This window comes from Pantherophis guttatus, chromosome 3 (genome assembly GCF_059756535.1).
Source record: "Pantherophis guttatus breed Tessera chromosome 3, ASM5975653v1, whole genome shotgun sequence".
NCBI lineage: Eukaryota > Metazoa > Chordata > Lepidosauria > Squamata > Colubridae > Pantherophis > Pantherophis guttatus.
The window spans coordinates 105814127-105835917 of NC_142065.1; the positions used below are offsets into that span (position 1 = coordinate 105814127).

General features: G+C 39.1%; 1 protein-coding gene across 1 annotated transcript in view; it reads left to right on the plus strand.

The window, feature by feature from the left end:
- Positions 1-4982: 4982 nt before the first annotated feature.
- ASTN1 (astrotactin 1) overlaps positions 4983-21791 on the plus strand; it is a 220969-nt gene continuing 204160 nt past the window's right edge. Inside the window, exon 1 of the mRNA XM_087890143.1 lies at positions 4983-5572. Coding sequence (XP_087746269.1) covers positions 5236-5572 — 337 coding nt within the window. The 5' untranslated portion in view covers positions 4983-5235. The remainder of the gene's footprint in view (positions 5573-21791) is intronic.

The window sequence follows — 21791 nt, forward strand, 5'->3', positions numbered from 1 at the left end:
TGTATGTATCCAGCCACTGCAGTTTAAGTTAAGTCATATCATTTTGTGTGAATGCCCCAGTGTTTCAAAAAAGCCTCGTCTTCATGTAGTATAGCAATCCAGCCAATATTTAATGCTATATCTATGAAAGGGAAATGGATGTAAGAGAAAATTGCTTCAAGATGATGTTTACATGATATATATTATTTCCTGCATGCTAATCTGCAGAATTAACTTGGCAGTGTGAAAATAAAATAAAATATGTCTTTGCCTACTAGCGGGGGGGGGGAAACTCTTCGGAATGGGGAAAAATGTAATTAAAACAAATTTTAGCTACATCAAAGTGTACATAAATTTCAATGACAGAAAATTTATTTCATATTTGGTAGCAAATTTATACACATCCAAGATGCTTTGCTTAGAAAAAGTAAACTATACATAATGGAATACCTTCTTTAAAAACTGGAAGCATTACATTCACTTATGTTCTGTACAGTAACTAGTATAGACTCTGGAGAAATACTATAGAAAGAAAAGGCTTATAACAAAATATTATAGAACAAAATTATGGGGGGGCACGTTGGTCCCCCCAAAAGAACTAAGATTCTGCAAACAACACTGTAGACAAAAATAAATATATAGACCACATTTTATCCTTCGGATATCTTGGGGTAGTATTCCACGCTAAATCCATCTCCCACATTATATGGCTCACAGGCATATGCACATAGTACTTTACAATCCATTCTAGATTTCTAAGAGTGCTATTCCATGAAGCTTTTTGCATTTTAAATGCAGCAACCTGTTTAGAAAGTGGGATGAGCCCCTGAGATTTAAGATCTGCATATGCCGGCTCTACTTTGGGCTCAAGTTTTATTTTTCTAGTGATTCCTTGGCCACCATGATCCTTCTAGAGCTTTTGCTTCTTTCTTGAAAACTAAAATTCAGACTGATCCATGCTTCTTGTGCCAAGTCTTCTGGCCATGGGACCTATCAAAAACTAGACCTGTCATCTGGCAGTGGTTGTTTCAAAGAACTCACCAGGTACAACAGGGTGTTCCAGGCAATTACTACCGACAAGATATAAATAGAAACCCTTTTACGCTAACAAATTACCCATTCAGTACTACTTGCTAAAAGCATTGTAAAGTTCTTTCTTTAGCCCATTTTATGGGCATACTCCCTATGATACAGGAGGGAAGGTATAACAATACCCTTTTTGCAGAGTGAATCTGCTTATCACATGAACAAAAGTGAGACTGCAGACAGACTATGTATTTTTATGTCCTTTCTACCATAATTTTTACCCTAGCTTTGCTTGCCAAAGAAGTCCAATCTGTTCTGAGAATGATTTCAAGTGGTTTTTTTTTTTTACTGTCTGACTGAGATCTTAACATCTCTAGTGAAGTCACAAAATTTATTTCAGTTGCCAGAGCCTTATAAAGGAAATCATTTTTCTCCTTTTAGCACTATATGGATTTACAAAGCGTCCTTCTGCTTCTTATCCAGTTTTATGGACTGAATCTACATCTTCACTGTTAAGTTTCATAATTTGGCATTTTTAGGATTTCAGTATTTTATTTACAAAGCTATTTTATTATTCAAATCATTTAAAATATTTTAGTATTCTACTTTTAGACACCTATTTACTGTTTATTTTAGTTTGAGCCATTTTATTTCCATCAATTATTTAGTAAATGTTTATGTATCTTAATTTGAACTCAATAACCCTTTCACAACATTATATAAAATGCTGGTTAGTGACTGCAATAAAAATACTACTATTACTATAAATAATTGAATCCATATGTTATTGGTCAATTAGGAAGGCATGAAAAATGAGCAAAAGATGATTGCAAATTACATTCCAAAGCCTTAATAAAAACAGAGATATATGGCTACTATCAAAGCAATTGCTGGACATACACATTTCTGGGCACACCATGCTCATACAATGATGTGATTTTAATAAGACTGAAACTGATGAATAAAAGTGATGATATTTAAGTACTTATTTTCTCATAATCTGAGCATTTGCCAAGATGGCACATTTTGTTGACACAGCTCATCGTAACTGCTATGTCTGGAAATGTTTGAATATTTTCTTTATAACCCTTTATACCAAGAAGGATCATATTCCTAGAAATATACATATATACATGTATACATACATACATACATACATATGTATAATATATGTATGTGTGTATATATATTGAATATATGCATATTCAATTTTCTTCTATAAAATTGACAGTATCTTATTCAACTTGTGAGAAGAGAAATTTATCCATTGGAAAGTTGCAGGTAATAAGGCCTAGAAGTGGGCTTGTAGGCCTCACTGAACCAAAGTTTTAAACTAACATAATTGCAAAATGTACCAGACATATTTCTAATATGCTGACTTGTGTGCTGCATTTTCTGCAAAATACGTGGTTTTGAGATATATTTGGAATGAGAACGTTGAAACTGTGAGAAATAGGGAACTGAAAGTAGCCAATGGATAAGAGGTTTGAGATGTACACTGGTGTTTGAAGAGAGTGATGGTCAGTAAGAATGTAAGAAAGAACAGGGAATGTGAAACTATGGAATGTGTATGTCAGTAAAAAAGAAGGTATAAGAAATGTGGCTTGAGATGAGAATGGTGTCCTTTGCCTGATGGCAGTCCATGAAGGACTTGTTATGTGTCATTGGACCCCACTGCAATGGTTTAATAATGTAAGTTTTGTTGTGGAATTGTACTGCTATGCTGGCTATTCATATTCCAAATGGCTCATGAAAATAAACCTCTGATCTTAAAGTAAGATTTATTGCTTGTGATTTCCTCTTTGGGTTTTTATTGGGGTATTTTTACGACAAAGTTAAATACTCCAACACTGAGAAATGAGAGAGAAGCAGATGCTTGAACCAGTGTTAAACTGTTGAAGTCAGTTAGATTTGATTCAGTGATTTGCCATTGGAATTCTTAGTATGAATCTGTGGAAATCAATAAAAAAAAATAAACAAATCTTTCATGAAATTTCAACAACATTCAAACCAATCATAGTTTTTTTAACAATCAAATTCTCAGACGAACAATTAAAAAAGCTCACAATGTTTGAATGCAGTACAATTATTAGAAGTAATTTAGAATGTCAGAAAAATGTCCCAGATGTGATTTTCAGATTAGGTTGAAAACCCTAATGTGCTATATCAAGAGAATGATTTTCATTAATTGTATATATTAAGTATCCCTTCCCTAAAAATATTCATTTTATAGCAGTCTGTCTATATAAAGGTACTGCATTTTTCAATTTCTTGAGAAAATCACGGTCAGTCTTGATTTGAAATGGGAAATTGTCCGCTGCCTTTAATGAACTGATATTGATCTCTTGGTGGTTTTATAAGTGCTCATAGCAATAATGAGCCAAATATAGTTATTCATTTGCAAAACTATGCAATCTTTGTTCCTTCTAATATTCTTTCACATTCTGTATTCTCTGTCCATGAATATAGTGCTGATTTTTACACTAGAGATCTGGATTCAAATATCACTCAGTATGCAGCAAGAACTTTGTAAAATAGCTTTCTAGTATAGATGTTAGAATTTGTACTGAGAAAGTATGTTTTATCCCATGGGTGAGTGACAATGGAAAAACTGAGTCATTTTGCTTAAAATTTTGGCAAATTAGGGAGAAGTAGAACTTGGAAATAATTGCCTACAAGTCAAGATTTTTTAATAGAGATTCTTGAAAAAGTCTACTTCACAGGTTTAAAAGTTCTTAAACATTGTCTTAAAATATACATTGTCTGTGATAGAAGTATGTTGTTTAGCAATTTAGGAGCTTCAGCTTGAAGCAATGGTTTATTCATGCAGTCATGAGGTAAAAGTCAATGGGAATATCTATGTAAGTTTCTCTGGATTCCATCAATTCAAATACTCCAATGTTTACAGAGTATAACAGCCCCAATGGTAAATGCAATACAAGCGAGCATTGTTTTTATTCAAATAGTTTTATAATTGGGGAAGTTGCTGGAAACTCACAATAAGGTTGGTAAGTGGGTTATGGACAAGAAAATACTAAAAAAACAAAGCCAGCTAACACTCACTCCACTGTTCACTAGAATGATCTCAAGCAGATCACATGCAGAGATTTTTGCTAATGAATCAGTAGGTCTATATGGAAGGACCCATAGCAACAAGTCATTTGATTCACAAAATCCAATTTTCCACAAGGCTTTAAATGTTAAGTCTTTTTATTCCACATAAAAGGAAATGCAGCACTGTCCCCTAAGATCAGTGAAGCAGAATTAAGTAAATGCTGTGAAACTGGGAGCCATATAAGCCAATCATGTGCAATCTTCCTGGTAGCAATACATGAGTGATTGTCACTGTCACTGTAATTGTCTTTAATCTCAAGGTGATTAAAAACCTAGTTCAGCCTATCATCCTGAGATTTCTTGCTTGATTTCCCATTTGCCCCGCCCTGCTCAGTTCTAGAGGGAACATTTAAGGAAAGCCACATTGCCACTCTGTTGATTTACAAAAGATAAATAAAAACAAACAGCTTCATTCAGTTAAAGAAAAAAAATGATAAAAGTTTCCTTCAAGTTCAGTTCACTTCCTGGTGATTTTATGGACAGTCTTTTTAGTTTTCTTGGTGCCAGAATGGAAATGGTTTTGGTTCCTTTACTTTGGGATTTGTGATGTTAAAAGGGATGGATAGGCCCTGCAACAGTTAATCACCACAATAGCTAAATCGAAGAGCAGGGTATTCTATCAAGTGTTGGCATGTGGTTTGGTTTACATTTGACTTGTGTAATTCTCAGAAACATCTAGTTTGCCAATGAGAAAAAGGGGTTGAACTAAATGGAAGTTGTGTCTGGCATGGTACCTATCAGGTGCGTCTCTCAATTGCCAGGGCCCTGGGAAAGGCTTGAAAACAATTTTGCATGGCAAAATATAGCTGCGTCTACCCTCCCCACCCAGCGTTGTATAATCCAGGTGGTGACTAGCCGCCTGTGTGCGTGAGTGAGCTGGGGAGAAGATGCAAAGGAGGAGGAAGGCAGCCAACTCGAAGACAAACCCGCTCGCCTGATCTTCTCCTCCGCCTGCCTTCGCTCGGTTGCAGCGCCTTGGAGACAAAGAGCCTCCCACAATCCGCCCCTTTCCTGATTGCATTGCAACTGCAAGCCCCTTTCTGGACCAGGGATCTTCTTCCCCGCCCCCTCGGCCGGCTCCTCTGTGCCTGCAAGGCGAGGCGGATCAGGCGCAAGATGGCTTTAGCTGGCGTCTGCATCTGGCTTTCTTGCTGCTGCAGCCTCACGGCCGCCGCCGCCAATGCAGCCGCCGCCGCCGCCGCCGCCGCTGCCTCCGGGCCCGCGGCTGCCGGGCCGGCTGAAGCAGGCGGGGACCCTTCCAAGGAGATGGAGTGCAAACTGAAGAGCATCACCGTGTCAGCGTTGCCCTTCTTGAGGGAGAACGACCTAAGCATCATGCACAGCCCCTCGGCCTCTGAGCCCAAGCTGCTCTTCTCGGTCCGCAATGATTTTCCCGGCGAGATGGTGGTGGTCGATGACTTGGAGAATACCGAGCTGCCCTACTTCGTGCTGGGTGAGTCCCCCCCCTTCACCCCTCCCTCCGGCCTAGTTGCCCCTTCCCTTAATCACAGGCCCAGTCCCCAAACTCTTCCGTTTCTTCGCTGGATTCCGACGCTCCGAGATCCCAAGCTATGACCACTCCAAGTTGGCAGCCAGGTTGATTCTTTGCCCCCCGAGGCCTTTTGTGCCAATGAGGGCAGGCCGTCTCCTGGCCGAGAGGCCCTCCCCAACCCAAGGAAACGGGGAGAGAAAGGGAAGCAGCGCTGGCTGCAGTTGATAGAAACTGGCTCCGTAGCTTGGTCTTCTGGGCAGACGGCACACTCCTTGCCCTTGCTCTAGTTGCGCGACGGCGGAGTGAAAGAGGAAGCCGGTAGGTGGGGGCAGCGCACGCAGGTGGGTCGTTTGAAGACTCGAGCGGGCCGTCTGGACTCCAGAACACCCGCTGCCTGGAGTGGAGAGCATTTGGGAGAGGCCACGCTAGGCCCAGCCTTCCTGCGCGTTGCCTAGAGAAAGAAGGGGTGAGCAAGTGGAGAGATGCTGCTGCTCCTGGCGATCACCTTTATTATTCGCTTGTTGAACCGAATGATAGGAAGCTGCGAAGGAGATTGCCCTGAGCAGGATTCCTGCCTCCCTGCACACAGCAGGTGGAGCTGTGCGGGTGAGGACCTGGAGCAGCGATGTCACTGTTGCTGCTTGCTCATCAGAAGGGGCTCCGAAGAGGATGACAAGGAGTCATCTGAGGCTGCTTGCGTGCCCCACTCAAGCATAAACTACTCCAGTCCACTTGGCCTTGTTCTATTTTATGTCAAGTGTGATTACATTCTGGATCGCTGTGTCATGTAAAACCCAGAAATGGATGATCTATGGGTAGCCACCTCATATGAATACAGCCACTATCTCCATTTTCTCACTAAATTAGCAGATAGAATTAAGTTTATCCAAGCAGTCTGAACACTGTAGGATGTGAAATGAATGGGAATAATCAAAATTTCAGTATATTTCCATGTTCGGGATCTTTGCTGTTATTAAGCTTTTGCTATATCAGTTTAACTTTTTGTTCATTAGTGGGACATTGTCTTGATGTCTTCTTGGGAGGGGATGCTGTTGGATAATGACAATCCAATGACATGCGGTTCCTGCATTTTGTTTTAAAGTATAGGCACTTCCCTTAAGAAATGACCAATGATTGATCAAAGCTGGTATATTCTGATAAAATTTATCCTTTAAGTTATGGATCAAGAGTGAAAGAAGCATGTTTATGAATCATGGCTTTATGATAGATTAAACATGAAGAATTGCTTATATTCCAGAAGAGGAGGAATTGTCATAAGGCTGTTTAAACAAGAATTGGGGTTGAATTAAGCCCATCACTTGACATTTGTTGGCTTGCTAGGAAATTCTGATTAAGGACCATGATCTTACTCAACAGGTCAAGTAGTGGTCAGTAATGGACCCATGTGGAATTGGGCCCATTTGGGTAATTAAATCCAATCTAGGTTTCAGTAGAAAGATACAAATCAAAGCATCCCCTCAGTGTTCCTAGCTGAATTGCTTTGAGGATAAACCTCAGTGAAAGAGGTAGGATAAATGAGTATGAATTCAATCCACAATTGAAACTATACTGGCTTCTTTTTGGCAAAAGTGAAGGCAGGAAAAACCACATATTGTTATTAAAATGATGATTATATCAGCCAAGCATAGAGGCAGCACATACTCACCTAGAGGGTTAGTTGTGGCTCATTGTCTTCCATAGTAGCTGGCATAAAGCTAGGGCTGAAGAATGATCCTGAGCTAACTTTTGATACTCAATTATTATTATATTATGTATTGATTTAATGAAGCATTTAGTATTCACACTCATTGTTCATTCCAAGAGTGGCTCACTCTCAGTACAGAATCTTTAAGATAATTAAAATGTGATGACAAAATGTTAAACATAGATTTAAATTTTAAGATTTAAGATTTAAGTTAAACATAAGATTTTTAAAATAAAAAGGCTTTTATTTATGCCAATGAAACAGATTTGGTACCAAGTAAATATATTTTGGTAAAAGAATTCCAGAGTGAAGGTTCCACCCCAGAAAAATAGCCAAGTAGGTGTCCCTTAAGTTTTATTTTCTTTGTGTTGTAGCAACATGTATGTGTCCTGATTTTAGATTATATCTTTTTGGAAATAATTTCTTTCTTGCAGTAGGTATGGATCCTAGTGAGCAAATTGATCAGATGTGAACAAATTTATTAAGCTTCAGAGTTTAGGTTTGGGATTTTTTATTTATTTATTTATTTTGCCTTTTGGGTTTTTGACTTCCCTAGAAATTTAGAGAAGGGTTCTTGAGTTTAATAGAAAAGAAAGACTCCATGTCCATTACTTCCTCCAATTTCTTCATCCAAGTTTGAGTATGGGCTATGTTGAGTGTACTGCTGGGAATTTTATCCAGGAATATCTAGGGGTCTGAAAGATTTTTATTCTTCCTGTTCTGTGGTGTGTATTTCCACCCCAATTCTACAGACTCTATCCATTTTTTACTTGTCAACCCCCCCCCTTTACCCTCAGGTCAGCAAAAAAAGTAGAAGGTGGTATTACATAGGAAATGTAAAAAAAGGGAAGACTTGACATGGTTGTCCTTTGCTATACTGTAGTCCCAAAGGAACAGTGTCCTTTTCAACACGCTTGTTTAAAATTAGCCTTGGAAGAGAAATCTCTTTAAATGCTGCTGGATTGAAAGAAGCCTCCTGTATTCAGAATATTTTATGCAGTTGTGTGGCATCCATGGGTATGTTTCTCCCTTTTCTTGGTTCACTTATTTGGGTGTATGATGGTGCCAAATATGGAGAAGTGGTGAAGGCTGGGTTAAAAGGAACTATTACATCAACCAAATCATGTCCTTTGCCACACTTTAGGACATAGAAGAGATGGTAAATTAAAACCAAAAGGGGGGGGGAAGGGAATCTCAAGTATTCTGACAGTAGGAGGACAACAATTTTCTCTCTGCCTTTTCTTACAAAAGAATAGATTCAAAGATGAACAAAACAAATATATTGTGTATCCTGTGTATTTTACTTTTATAATCTATGTTGAGTGTCTTCTTATATCATGTCAACAATGAGCCAGTGTAATGAAACTTGATACATAAAATTTGTGATGTGTATCCTTAATTATTACTTGACATCCTATACAGCTGAAAAACATTTCCATAGAAATTCTCCTGGGCAACCTTTCTTTCATTTAATATCTGATTACTTAGCCCATCAGGTAAATGACATATGTTTTATACAGGAATGGTTCTTTGAAAATAGGGAGTTGAAAACTATCAATGATTTTTGCAGTGCATTCAAAATAAATTGTTCCAGATTTCTTTCCCATAATTTTTCTGTGGGACTCACTGATAGGGTATCATAAAGAACTTGTATTGTATTATTGATGTTGTGTTTGTTATGTTTTGGAAAATAGATTCTAAATGTTATTTCACATGGCACATAATGGTGAGGCAAGGCACCAATCTTAATGACAAATCTGGAACTGAAGCTAATTGCAACCTTCTTGCAAATGCTATTTTTTACCACTGTACTGAAGAAAAAGAAGTGTTCTGTTTTAGAATCTTCTGCTTTAGATTATTGGGATAAGTAGCAGAAAGTCAGATTTTTAAAAATCTTTTCACTCTGCTAGAGAGAATGGTCTATAGCAGTAGGCCCCCAACCTTTTGGGCACCAAGGACTGGTTCCATGGAAAAAGGCTTTTCCATGGACCAGAGGGGGCATGGTTTTGTGTGCTGCCTGCATCCCATGGACGGGGCTTCATTTGTTTGTGCAGCCCAATTGCTGGCATGCCGTGGCCCGGTGCTGGTCCATGGACCAGAGGTTGGCCTCTGGTCTATAAGTAATAGAACAATATTCAAACAAATAATAATATTATGTGTGTGTTTTTTGCAATCTAGTAAAAGTTTGAAACTATGCCACTCTATTAATTTATAGAATTGATTATTTCCTTTTTAAAGGATAAAGTTGCCGTTCAGTCATGTACATACCCATTTGCTATCTAACAATCAAACTACACGTGATGCTGAGATGCGTGCATGCTAAAAATAAAATGGAGCAGCCGAGGCAATAATAATAATAGGGGAATAAAAATTCCCTGGTGACAAGATATTATTCTATTAACTTATCCTGTGTTTCCTTCGAGGAGGACAGAGCAGCATTTTAACCTTACATCAACTTTGAGGCTGTAAATAAGAGAAAGGACCTTTTCCCTCAAAGTCACAATGGATATGAGCTTAGAATTCCCATATTAAAAGCTAACCCTGCACCATGCTAGATTGACTCGTTGTTTGAGTGGCATCAAAATGTAATGCCCAATAGGGTAACTGTATAAGTGTGTATTTTACCATCAAAATATATTGCATACCTAAATAAATAATTGCATTTTGTGGAGCTTGAAAAGTTTATTAAATTCCACTGGTTCTTACATTATTTTTTTATGATATCCATGCATTCTTCCCACTCAGATGGTCAATAATTTAATTCTCCCATTCTGCAAACAATTACTAGCAATTCAGTAATTGACATGCAGCTCATCTTCAGCCTTCAAGACTTAGCTGTCCATCAAAATTTCAGTACTGTCTACATGAGACTTGCCTTTTGCATGAAAATTATATAAAGATCTGTAGGATAGAATTTTATTTTTTCAATGAGCTCAACCATGTACACTCCCTTCCTGCTTTACAGTTCTTCTATCAAAATGCTATCAATTTAGATATATTCCTGCTACTTGAAATTCACATGGCATACTTATTATGTTCATTTAATATTTTTCTGTTACCTATTTATCCATGCCAGGTTCTTACTGAAATAGTCTCTAGCACTGCAGGTTCTATGACTGAGTGATTTTTCACATGAAAGAATTCTCTGAATATAGAAAATTACTACACCATGGAAAAGTGCTCTACCTATTTGACAGGCATCTTTATTTAAAGGCTTAATATGTCAATTGTTTTTTTTTTTTAGGAAGGAGTTTTAAATCATATGAGCCACCACCCTTTTACCCTCTCAGTGTAGATTAGTTTAGTGAATAAATGAAGCAGTGTTTTTGAAAAGAGATGGAAAAAATAACCGCTGAGATTATGGATAGTAAATGAATTAACAATGGCTCTTTAACTGAATATCCAATCTACAGCTGCTTCTCAGCCGGCAAAAAAACTGTCTGTCTAGAGATCTGCAGGCACGTTTAGCAAAAAAACCAAAGATCCCAGAACAGTAATTTACATAGCTGAAAAAAGATGGTATAAAAATGTTCTTCTGGCCATTAAGTTTTGATATCTCATCCTTGAAAATAATAGATCTGATTTTCTCATGATTTTAGATACACTTCTTAATGTGTTTATAGCTAAAGTATAACTGACATTATTAGTATTTTTGCCTTCTCCTCTTGGTTTCTGGAAGATAAATCAAGATTTGTGCCAAATGCATCATGAGTCTAGTGCACATTAGTATAAATGATTGGACACAAAATACCAAGTTCTCACTGCATCATCCATTACTTCTTATTCATTTGGAGTATACCTGACTTGCTATTAAATATTCTTATATTTAATCTTTTTAAAAGGTATCATGAGTAGCTCACCTCTACATTAGAAAACTAATACAACAATGTACTGTATTGTGCTGAAATTAATACAACATCCACTAGAGTGATCCTGATCCTTACTACTACAACAAGTCCTATAAGTGGTTCAGCTTCTTATTTCCAAGAATAGTAATTCTATTAATTAGGAATGATTAATTCAATGAATTAATCATTACTTTGAGAAGAAATGCTTAAATGTTATCTTCCTTTCTTAAATCAAGTGTGACTCATCTTGGCTGCTGCTGCATTCAAATATAAAGATATAGGCCATTTCCTTGGTAGGGGTTTATTTACTTATTATATTTGTATTTCAAATTTTATTCAGGAGCTTAAATGGCAATACACAATACTGCTTGCATCCTCTTAAGTGGCCGCCTTCTGATGTAAGTTGAGTAACCTAGATTCACCCATTGAGTTTCTATGGCTCAAAAGTTAAGCAGACTATTCTGCTTCTAGGCTAACATTTGAATCATTATACTATATTGGTTCTCAAAAGACAAACAGAGAAGTTGGTTATTTACAGTAGTTTACAATTCAAGATGTGCTGATGTAATGGAAATGAAACTGGGCTTCTATCAGTGATAACTATATACGTAGTGCTAGAAGGAGCTATAAATTATCAGTAAGAAAATAGTTGCAAGAAGAATATTTGGGTTGTCCTTTTCATCGGTTTTATATATCCTTTTGAGCAATGTCTGAAACTTACACTTCTTTTAATTCAGAATTACAATACTGTACAGTTTATATCTTTCTGTTTCAAAAAGCTGAAAGTAGCATTCATTTAAAATAAAATATGCATACTAAATCAATACATTACACACCAGCTTAATCTTAACTTAATCATTATAATACATTTTCCCAAAGGAAAATGTATTTCACTGTATTGAGGCATTCCCTAAACTATATTTCTCTACCTGCTGTTCATATATGCAGATTTATTTTAAAGGTAATAAATGATCTGAAATGAACTGAAAGACAATGCCTTCAGAGTTAAGTTAATCAGATGTGTAAATGACTGTATTTATTTGACACCCCGTCCCCCCATAGTTAGTATGTATTTGTTACTAATTCTTTTGAGATCTTTGAAATAGGCCTATCTGATTGGGAGGGAAGAGGGATGAAAGCTCTGAAACGTGCATGGTAAACATGCACAGAGCAGATGGTGCCAGCAGTGGCCTTTGCAGAATAGGTATGGTGCAAAGCTCCAGTAAACTCAGTCCTTTGCTTGGTCCCATTGTTTCATTTCTACATGTAAGTAGGTCTCTAGGCTGCCACAGAGAAGCTTATGTCCATGGCTCAGTTGCAGCCACAGGAAGGTTGCAAAATCAGGCGTTTGGTGCACTTAAAACAGCCTGTGTTCAGCAAGCCTGGCACCGTTGCCATGGTAACTCATAGCAGGGGCCTATGCCACCCAGTCAAGCAAAGACGTATGAGGGATAAACAAGCAACTGTTTCTTCTTTGGTTTCCAAACTGTTTATATGTTTCCTGCCTCCTAAACATTCAGAGAAATAAAATTGGGGTGCTGGAATTATGAATGGTTTGTTTGTTTGTTTGTTTGTTTGTTTGTTTGTGGTAATGGTATATTTTTGTGATACATTATAGCTGCATAATGCTAGGACAAGATATATTCGCTTAAAGAGTTGAGGAACCTACTTGGCATATACTGTATGTGTTCCTTCCCACTCTGGAAGAAGGAAGGACTAAAGAAGAAAGATATTAAATCAGTAGTAGAATAGCTTTGCATAATGGCCATCTATCAACCTAAGGTTTACATGTATCCTTCTATTACTTCCCAGGTTGTTTTATAATAATGTGAAAAGGTATTGAAATGTATGTTTTTGTCAGGCTATTTTTACTGCTTCATACATGTTGCCGATCTGTAACGTTGAAATATTATGTGGCCATTAACAGAGGGAAAGCATTCATCATCACACTCTCCTTCTGTATATTTTTTGTGAATGAAAGGGGCAATAGCATTCTTATATAGACTTCTTTCCATAATGGGAACCCAAGGTGATTAATGAATTTCATAATCATATTTATAATATAGCCCCCTCCTCTCTCTCCCCCCTCCCCCCCTCTCTCATGACTGCACTGCCTCTGAAGATCATGCCAGAAAGTAGCATCCTGTGTGTTGTCAGGCAGTTGGCAGCACACCCATCTGTCACTAATTCTGCAGGACTTGCATTGGATGCCAGTAGGTTTCTGCATGGAATTCAAAGTGCTTGTTTTAATCTATAAAACCCAATTTGGCTTGGCACCGCTGTATTTTCAGGACTCCTCCAAATGGATTCAGACCCTTTCACACATCTCTCCTAGGAGAAGAAATATTTAATAGTATCACTGTTCTGGAATGTGTGCGTGTGTGGGTGTGAAACCCAGATACAGATAGTCCTCATTTAGCTTTGGCCTTCTTTAGGATTGTTTGCAGTTATAATACTGATGGAAAAGTCATTTTCATTGTCAAATTTATGACCTTCACAGGTATATAAAGCAAAGGGAAACTGAAGCAAGATCACAAGCACAGTCATGATTTCACTTACTCACTGCCTAGCTCAATGACCAAATTGCTGTCCCAACTATTGTTGCTAAATGAGAACTACTTATACATTGTTTCTCTGTGTTGGACTCAATCCTCTGGAATGGTCGTCCCTTAAAAGCAAGATAGACTTCATTGCTGATAGCTTTCCAGAGTCTGGTAAAAGTATTATAAGTTATTCCAGAGGACTTTGGGGTGAATTGTGACATTATTTATTTATTTATTTATTTATTTATTTATTTATTTATTTATTTATTTATTAAATTTATATACCGCCCTATTCCTGAGGGACTCAGGGCGGTGAACAGCGAACGATAAAAATACATGTAATACAAACGTTAATAAAAAACCAATTAAAATATACTAAACACTCTGGTCCTAGATAATTCAAGACATCCCAGTTTAAAATAAAATCAAAAGCAATATAAAGGGAAAGTTAGGCCAGGCCGGCCTGCTGAAACAGGAATGTTTTGAGGGCACGGCGGAAAGTGCGTAGATCCGGAATCTTCTGTATCTCTGGGGGGAGCTCGTTCCAGATGGTGGGTGCCCTCACAGAAAAGGCTCTCCCCCTGGGGGCCGCCAGTCGACACTGTTTGGCTGACGGCACCCTGAGAAGCCCCTCTCTATGGGAGCGTACTGGGCGGTGAGAGGCTATTGGTGGCAGAAGGCGGTCTCGTAAGTACCCCGGTCCTAAGCCATGGAGCGCTCTAAAGGTGGTAACTAAGACCTTGAAGCGCACCCGGAAGACCACAGGGAGCCAGTGCAGCTCGCGCAGGAGGGGAGCCACATGGGAGCGCCATGCTGCTCCCATAACTACCCGCGCGGCCGCATTCTGGACCAGCTGGAGCCTCCGGGTGCTCCTCAAGGGGAGCCCCATGTAGAGAGCATTACAGTAGTCCAGGCATGAAGTGACGAGGGCATGAGTGACTGTATTTAACAGTCCAGAAAGGGACGCAACTGGCGAATCAGGCGAACCTGATAAAAAGACCTCCCGGCCACAGCCGTCAAGTGTTCTTCTAAAGACAGCCGTGAGTCCAAAAGGACGCCTAAGTTGCGAACCCTCTCCGTGGGGGGCAATGACTCATCCCCAATAGTCAGTGACGGCACCAACTGACTATATCGGGACATCGGAAACCACAGCCACTCGGTCTTGGATGGGTTGAGCCTGAGTCTGTTCCTCCCCATCCAGATCCGTACAGCCTCCAGACACTGGGACATCACTTTAAGGGCATCATTGGGGTGGTCCGGGGTGGAGATGTATAGCTGAGTATCATCAGCATACTGATGATACTTCACCCCAAAACCATGGATGATCTCACCCAGCAGCTTCACATAAATGTTGAACAGAAGGGGTGAGAGAACCGACCCCTGTGGCACCCCACATACAAGGGGCCTCGGGGTCGACCTCTGCCCCCCTGTCAACACAGACTGCGACCAATCAGAGAGAAAGGAGGAGAACCACCGCAACACGGTGCCCCCCACCCCTAACTCTTCCAACCGGTGCAGCATGATACCATGGTTGATGGTATCAAAAGTTGCTGAGAGGTCTAATAGGACCAGGACAGAGGAGCAACCCCTGTCCTGGGCCCTCCAGAGATCATCTACCAATGCGACCAATGCCGTTTCCGTGCTGTATCCAGGCCTGAAGCCCGACTGGAACGGATCTAGATAAGATGATTCATCCAAGTACTGAGGAAGCTGTCGTGCTACCACACTCTCAACAACCTTCGCAATTATCAGGATCGTATTATTGTATTAACTTAAAATTAACCATGGACATTTATTATTGTATTGATATGATAATATGTAAATAAAATAAAAATGTTGCATTTAGAAAACAACTAGAATTGCAAAAAGCAACAATGCTTCAGTGCAGTTATAAATGAAGATTCCATATATCAGGTTATTTCCTAGACAAATCCAATTGCCCTCTCCAAGGAATCAAAAAGGAGGTAAATGCCTCTTGTTTTGAAAACAACTAGAGCATCCTTCCACCTCCATATCTCCATCTTCTTCTGTCTCTTTCCGTGTACATACTCCATCTGGTTGCTGTTTATGCTTCCTCCTTCCATGTGCCTGCTTGCCCCCCCCCCCCGGTTTCCTCCCACAGTTCCTGTTTTTTTCTTTCCACCTACCTTAGTCCTGCTCTTTTTTCTATGTCCATTTTACACTCTTTGCAGTTTTCCTTATTATTTGCAGTTATTCCTATCCTAAGTATCCTGAATCCTGAGGATTCATCCCTCCTTCTCTCATTCCTGGTACACAGGGACTCTAGACAATATTTGCTGTTTTATCTGCTGTATGAGATTTAGGATTAAATCATGTGGTCCAGTCACTGTCATTTTTTTTTTGCTTAGTGCAGAAAACATAACTTTTACTTTGCACTGCTTCCCTATAACAAAGTTGGACATCGCTCTTAATGTCATATACAAGTAGTTCTTGACTTACAACTGGTTGCTTAGCGATCATTTAAAGTTCGGATGTACCTCACCCCCTTTGTCAAATGAATGCATTTTGGATGATCAGTAACTAGTTCACATTTACAGCTGTTTGCAGAACTCTGCAGTCACATGACTGTGATTTACAAAGTGTTTACTTCCAGTTTCTAGCAAAAACTGGCCCATAGAGAACTTTGGGTTTGCTTAACAACTGCACTGTTTGCTTAATGACCACCATGAACAAAGTTGTAAAATTGGGTGCAGTCACAATCTGTTTTACTACTGTCATAACTCAAGACCATAATTGCCAGATTCAATTACAGTCCTAACTCAAGGACTACCTGTATGCAGTATCTCTGCTCTGGAGTTCTGAATATAACAACCATCATATTCAGAACTGTGAGTTTGAGTAATAAAATCAGATGAAATGAAGATGTGTTATAATAATTTAACAGAATAACAGAATAATGGAGTTGAAAGGGACCTTGGATGTTCTTCTAGTCCAACTCCCTGCTCAAGTAGGAGACCCTATAACATTTCAGACAAATGGTCGTCCAATGTCTTCTTAAAAACCTTCTATGATGGTGCATGCACAACTTCCACTGATTAATTGTTCTAAATGTCAAGAAATTTCTCCTTATTACTAGCTTGGTTCTCTCCTTGCTTAATTTCCATCCATTGCTGCTTCTTCTGCCTTCAGTTGCTCTGGAAAATAGGTTGATCCCCTCTTTATGGCAGCCCCTTAGATATTGGAACAGTGCTATGATGCACCCTTAGTCCCTCTTTTATCTAGACTAGCCATACACAATTCCTGCAACCGCTTCATATATTTTAGCCTCCAGTCCTCTAAACATCTTTGTTGATCTTCTCTGCATTTTTTTGTAGAATCTCAACATCTTTTTCATATTGTGGCAACCAAAAACTGGATGCAATATTCTAAGTATGGTCTTACCAAGTCATTATAAAGTGGTATTAACACTTCACATGATATTGATTAATGTTAATGCAGCCTAGGACTACATTAGCTTTTCTAGCAGCTGTAGCATGCTGTTGGTTCATATTTTAAGTTATTGTCCATTAGGACTTCCAAAATCCCTCTCACAGTTAATACTATTGAGTCAGGTACCACCTATTTTATACCTGTGCATTTGGTTTTTCTTGCCTAATTATAGAACCTTACCTTTCTCACCATTGAATTTCATTTTGTTAGATAGAACCCAGTGTTCAAGTCTGTTAAAATCCTTCTGGAATTTAAGCCTATCTTGTGGAGGGTTGCCTATTCCCACCAGTTTGATATTGTATGCAAATTTGATGAGTTCCCTTTCTGTCCACTGATTGAAATCATGTATAAAGATATCAAAGAGTATTGGGCCTAAGATAGAGCTTTAAGGTACCCCTCTGCATACTTTCCTCAATTTAGGTGCAGTTCCATTAAGGACTACACATTGACTGTAGTTGGTCAGCTAGTTACTAATCCATCTGTTGGTGATGCTGTTTAATCCATATTTTCCTATTTTACCAAGTAGTAGGTTATGGTCTACTTTATCAAATGCCTTACTGAAGTCCAAGTAGGCTATATGGAACTTGGTCTCTATCCTCTTACCTGAATTGTATTAGGTAGTTAGGGAAGATGTTTAATTCCTTTTACTACATCATTTTCCAAATCTAATACTCTGGCTCATTGGTCCTGTTGAAGAAAAGGAAGAGACCCATGGCCTTCTTTTATCTAATCCAACGTTTGTTATAGCTCTTCCTTTGAAAAAAAAATATGGAAACTAGATTATGTGTCTTCCTGCTGTCATATAGAGTAGTTGCTCCCAACCTTTTGGGCACCAGGGACCGGTTCCATGGAGAGAGAGAGGTTTCTGGCATGCCATGGTCTGGTGCTAGTCCATGGACCAGGGGTTGGAGACCCCGGTGCAGAGGGAATTGGGAATGTCCTTGAAGGACAGGAGAAAGACCAAAGCAATGGTCAGATGAAAGGGTGAACCTAGGTCAAGAAATTAGTTCGAGTAAATGTCTCAGACAGACTCTTTCCTAGTTCACAAGAGCATAAAGTGATGGGAAAGGAAGCACATTCAGATTTACAAGATTCTGTTACTGGAGCTCTTCCAATAATAGTAGACCTAACCTAACCTGCTGAACTTGTTAAACTCTACATACATAATTCTAACAGGAAATTTTCACATTCTGAAAAACATGCTAATCTATCCAGATTGTTACTGAAAATGGCTTATGCTCCTTAAAATGTCTGGATTGGACAAGCAACTGGTGCACAGCAGCAGATGGAGAGATTTAAAAAATGGAAAAAGATTTTCCAGATTCAATAGCCAATATGGGATGCAATTTTCACTCTGTTGATTATTTGAAAAGATTTGTGCATACACAAATATAACACCAGAAATCATTGAAAAAAAACAATAATGCTTCTAATCATGCCAGAAATTCAATTTCCTAATAAAGCATAACTTTATATTATGATTGCTTCTCACTATAGTCCATATAGGCAATTCCTTTGCATAAATTGCATTCAAAGAACTTATGTCTGAAAAATCTTAGGTATTTTTAAACAGAGTTGTTAAGTCAGATGGTTGGAGAAATAGATTAGAAACAAAGCAGATACTTTATGCCAGAGGCTCATGTTCATGAACATTAAGTTTTATTTGATTGATATCCTGCTTTTTTACCTAGAGCAGTTCAAGTCATATTCTCTTAACCTACGTATTCCTTCTGCCATTCTCTTCTTTTTCTGACCTGACTTTTAAATATGTAATCTGGATATCTCTGGCATAATTTTTTAACTTCTTATTCTTTTTCTATGCATCTGATCACTATTCCTAAATATCTGCCTCTTAGGTCAGGAATAAACAGCCTCTTGAGACTAGGAATATACTCCTGTTTGAAATTTTGAGAGTATGCAATGTGCGCACCAACAAAAGATGGGAAACATAACCTAATGGGCCACAAAGAACCTGTTCAGAAATATATACTTTGCTGCTACCTTCCTGGGGAGTCAGATGTATGCTAGATGTATTCCCTTGTCACAGTATTACAATTCGAATATCAAACTATGTAGAGATATTTGCAGCAGGTGTGCAATGATGTTGATGCATGCACAAAAGTGGCAGGATGTCTAACTCCTTGCAGGTACCACTGAAACATGACAGTATAGTACTATCAGGACTAACTACCTAATGTAGTGAGATGTCAGCCCAAGATAGACCTGACTAAGAAACCAATGCCATAAACAAGTAGTCCTTGTATATGAACTAAAATCATTCATTCAGTGACCATTCAAAGTTACAATGACACTGAAAAAAGTGACTTACGACCATTTTTCATGCGACTGTTGTAGCATTCCCATAGTCACATGATAAAAATTTGGACACTTGGCAAGTGGCTCATATTTATGACAATCGCAGTGTCCCCCGGGTCATTTGATCACCCTTTGCAACTTTCTGAGAAGCAAAGTCAATGAGGAAGCCAGATTCACTTAACAACTGTGTTATTAGTTTAACAACTGCAATGATTCACTTAACAAATGTGTTAAGAAAGATTGTAAAATGGGACAAAATTCACTTAACAACTCTTACTTAGCAACAGGTCGTATGTCAAGGACTACCTTTATTATATTCTTTTTCTTCAGGCAGAATCTATATAAATCTGATAAACTAAGGTTTGGTTTAGTCAGCCCACCAACAATCTCTTTACAAGATTAGTTTGACCTCTTTCCACAGTGTTGTCTTCATAGTTAACTCTTTGAAGGTGACCATATATAAATGGTACAAAGTGGCCAATCCATTGAGCAATAACTATAGCCATCACTCAAGATTTTTAGATCACTTGGTTGAATAAGTAATTAAAACATTGGAAGGATCAGGTTAGGAAAGTGATCAAAATCGTGTTACATCTGAATCACAAGTGTATCATATGAAGCTTTTTTAGAATGGTAATTATATTTCAGCTTTAATTACTCCCAAGCCAGCTGGCGAACACTGGTTGGTCCCTCTGCAGTCATGACAATATTTTGTCTTTTAATGCCGTATTGAGATAATCAGCTTCATGGATATGGAGGTTGCAGACATTAATTCTTTTGATGATTGGTTACAGAAGGGTGACAAGACCCTCTAAGCTAAACAGTTGGCCAGGGATATCACCTTCTACCATATCTGCTGCTTCTATCTTGCCATGGCTGGTTGTATGCTCTTAGACAGCAATTAAACATTTAATAGTATGCAGCTGGAATGCTGCCAGAATTTAAATTGGTAACTCAGTTTAAACTAGGAAATTTTTCCAACCTAATGAATTCATGCTGAAAATTTAAAGATGATTGGATTGTATTTCTCCCTTATTTAAAACCTTATTCTTTAGACTGGACTTGACATTTTTATCCATCTATCAAGTCTGTCCAAGAGCCTGGGATAGGCAGAAGTTGTTGTTTGATGGTGTTTAAAGGTACCATTGCAGCATATAAACTTTTCCAGGTAAAGCTGCCTTTTGCAATTGACTGATGGTGTTTTTTTCAATGCTGATGGTGTTCAGGTTGTGCTTCAGATCCTTCAGGATTGCATGCAAGGTGCCTATTACTATTAGCATTAGGAAAAAAGTTAAAACACAGAGCAATAAATATATGAAAAGCAATAATACCATATTTTTCGGTGTATAAGATGCACCTTTTTACCCCCCAAAAGGGGGTGAAAATCTGGGTGCGTCTTATATGCCAAATGTAGCCCCACCAACCCACCAGCCCCCACCCTTCGGCCATTTTTGGGCAGTTCCAGGCGGCAGTGATCTGGGTCGGGGCACAGCCTGAGGAACAACTCTCTTCGGGACGGTCGGGGGGGGGAGAATCTGCCTGGCAGGAACAAGGTGGGTGCCACGATTTGCGGCTGGTCACCCCTCTGGCCACCCAGCAGGCAGCTTAGGGCAGGCAATGGCCGCAATGACTTCATTCCCCTGCAATGTGAGGAGCTGCCGCCTAAACCCTCTCTGCGCCCAGGAGCCGAGCAAGCCAAATGGGAGCTCCTATAGTAAAACGCCCCTCCTTTCCAGCCACCGCTGCCTGGATTCCCCAACGCAATAATCAGAGCCGCGTTTCAGGCGGCGGGCGCCCAGTTCTCCTGCAATATGCAGTGGGGAACTGGGAACCGTTTTGGATTCAGGGAGGGGATTGTAGCGCTGCTGCCAGAAAGTGCTTTTCTTCCCATTGGGAATGTGCAACGGGAAGAAAAGCACATTGCAGGGGAGTGAAGTCATTGCGGCCATTGCCTGCCCTAAGCTGCCTGCTGGGCGGCCAGAGGGATGACCAGCCGCAAATCGTGGCACCTGCCTTGTTCCCTGAAGCTGCCAGGCAGATTCCCCCCAGACCGTTCCAAAATGCTGGTAGGCAGAGCATTTTCTTGTTTTCCTCCCCCAAAATTAAGGTGCGTCTTATACTCCAGTGCGTCTTATACACCGAAAAATACGGTAGTTCATAACCATTTACATAGTATATTAAAATATGTAATAAAGTGTATTTTCACAATTTATGTGGTTAAATAATGGATTTGGTGAGTTTCTTCAAAGAGCAGTTCATCTAGGGCTGCAATACCAATTAGATAGCAGCTGTCAAGCCCCATACTTGAGGACATAAAC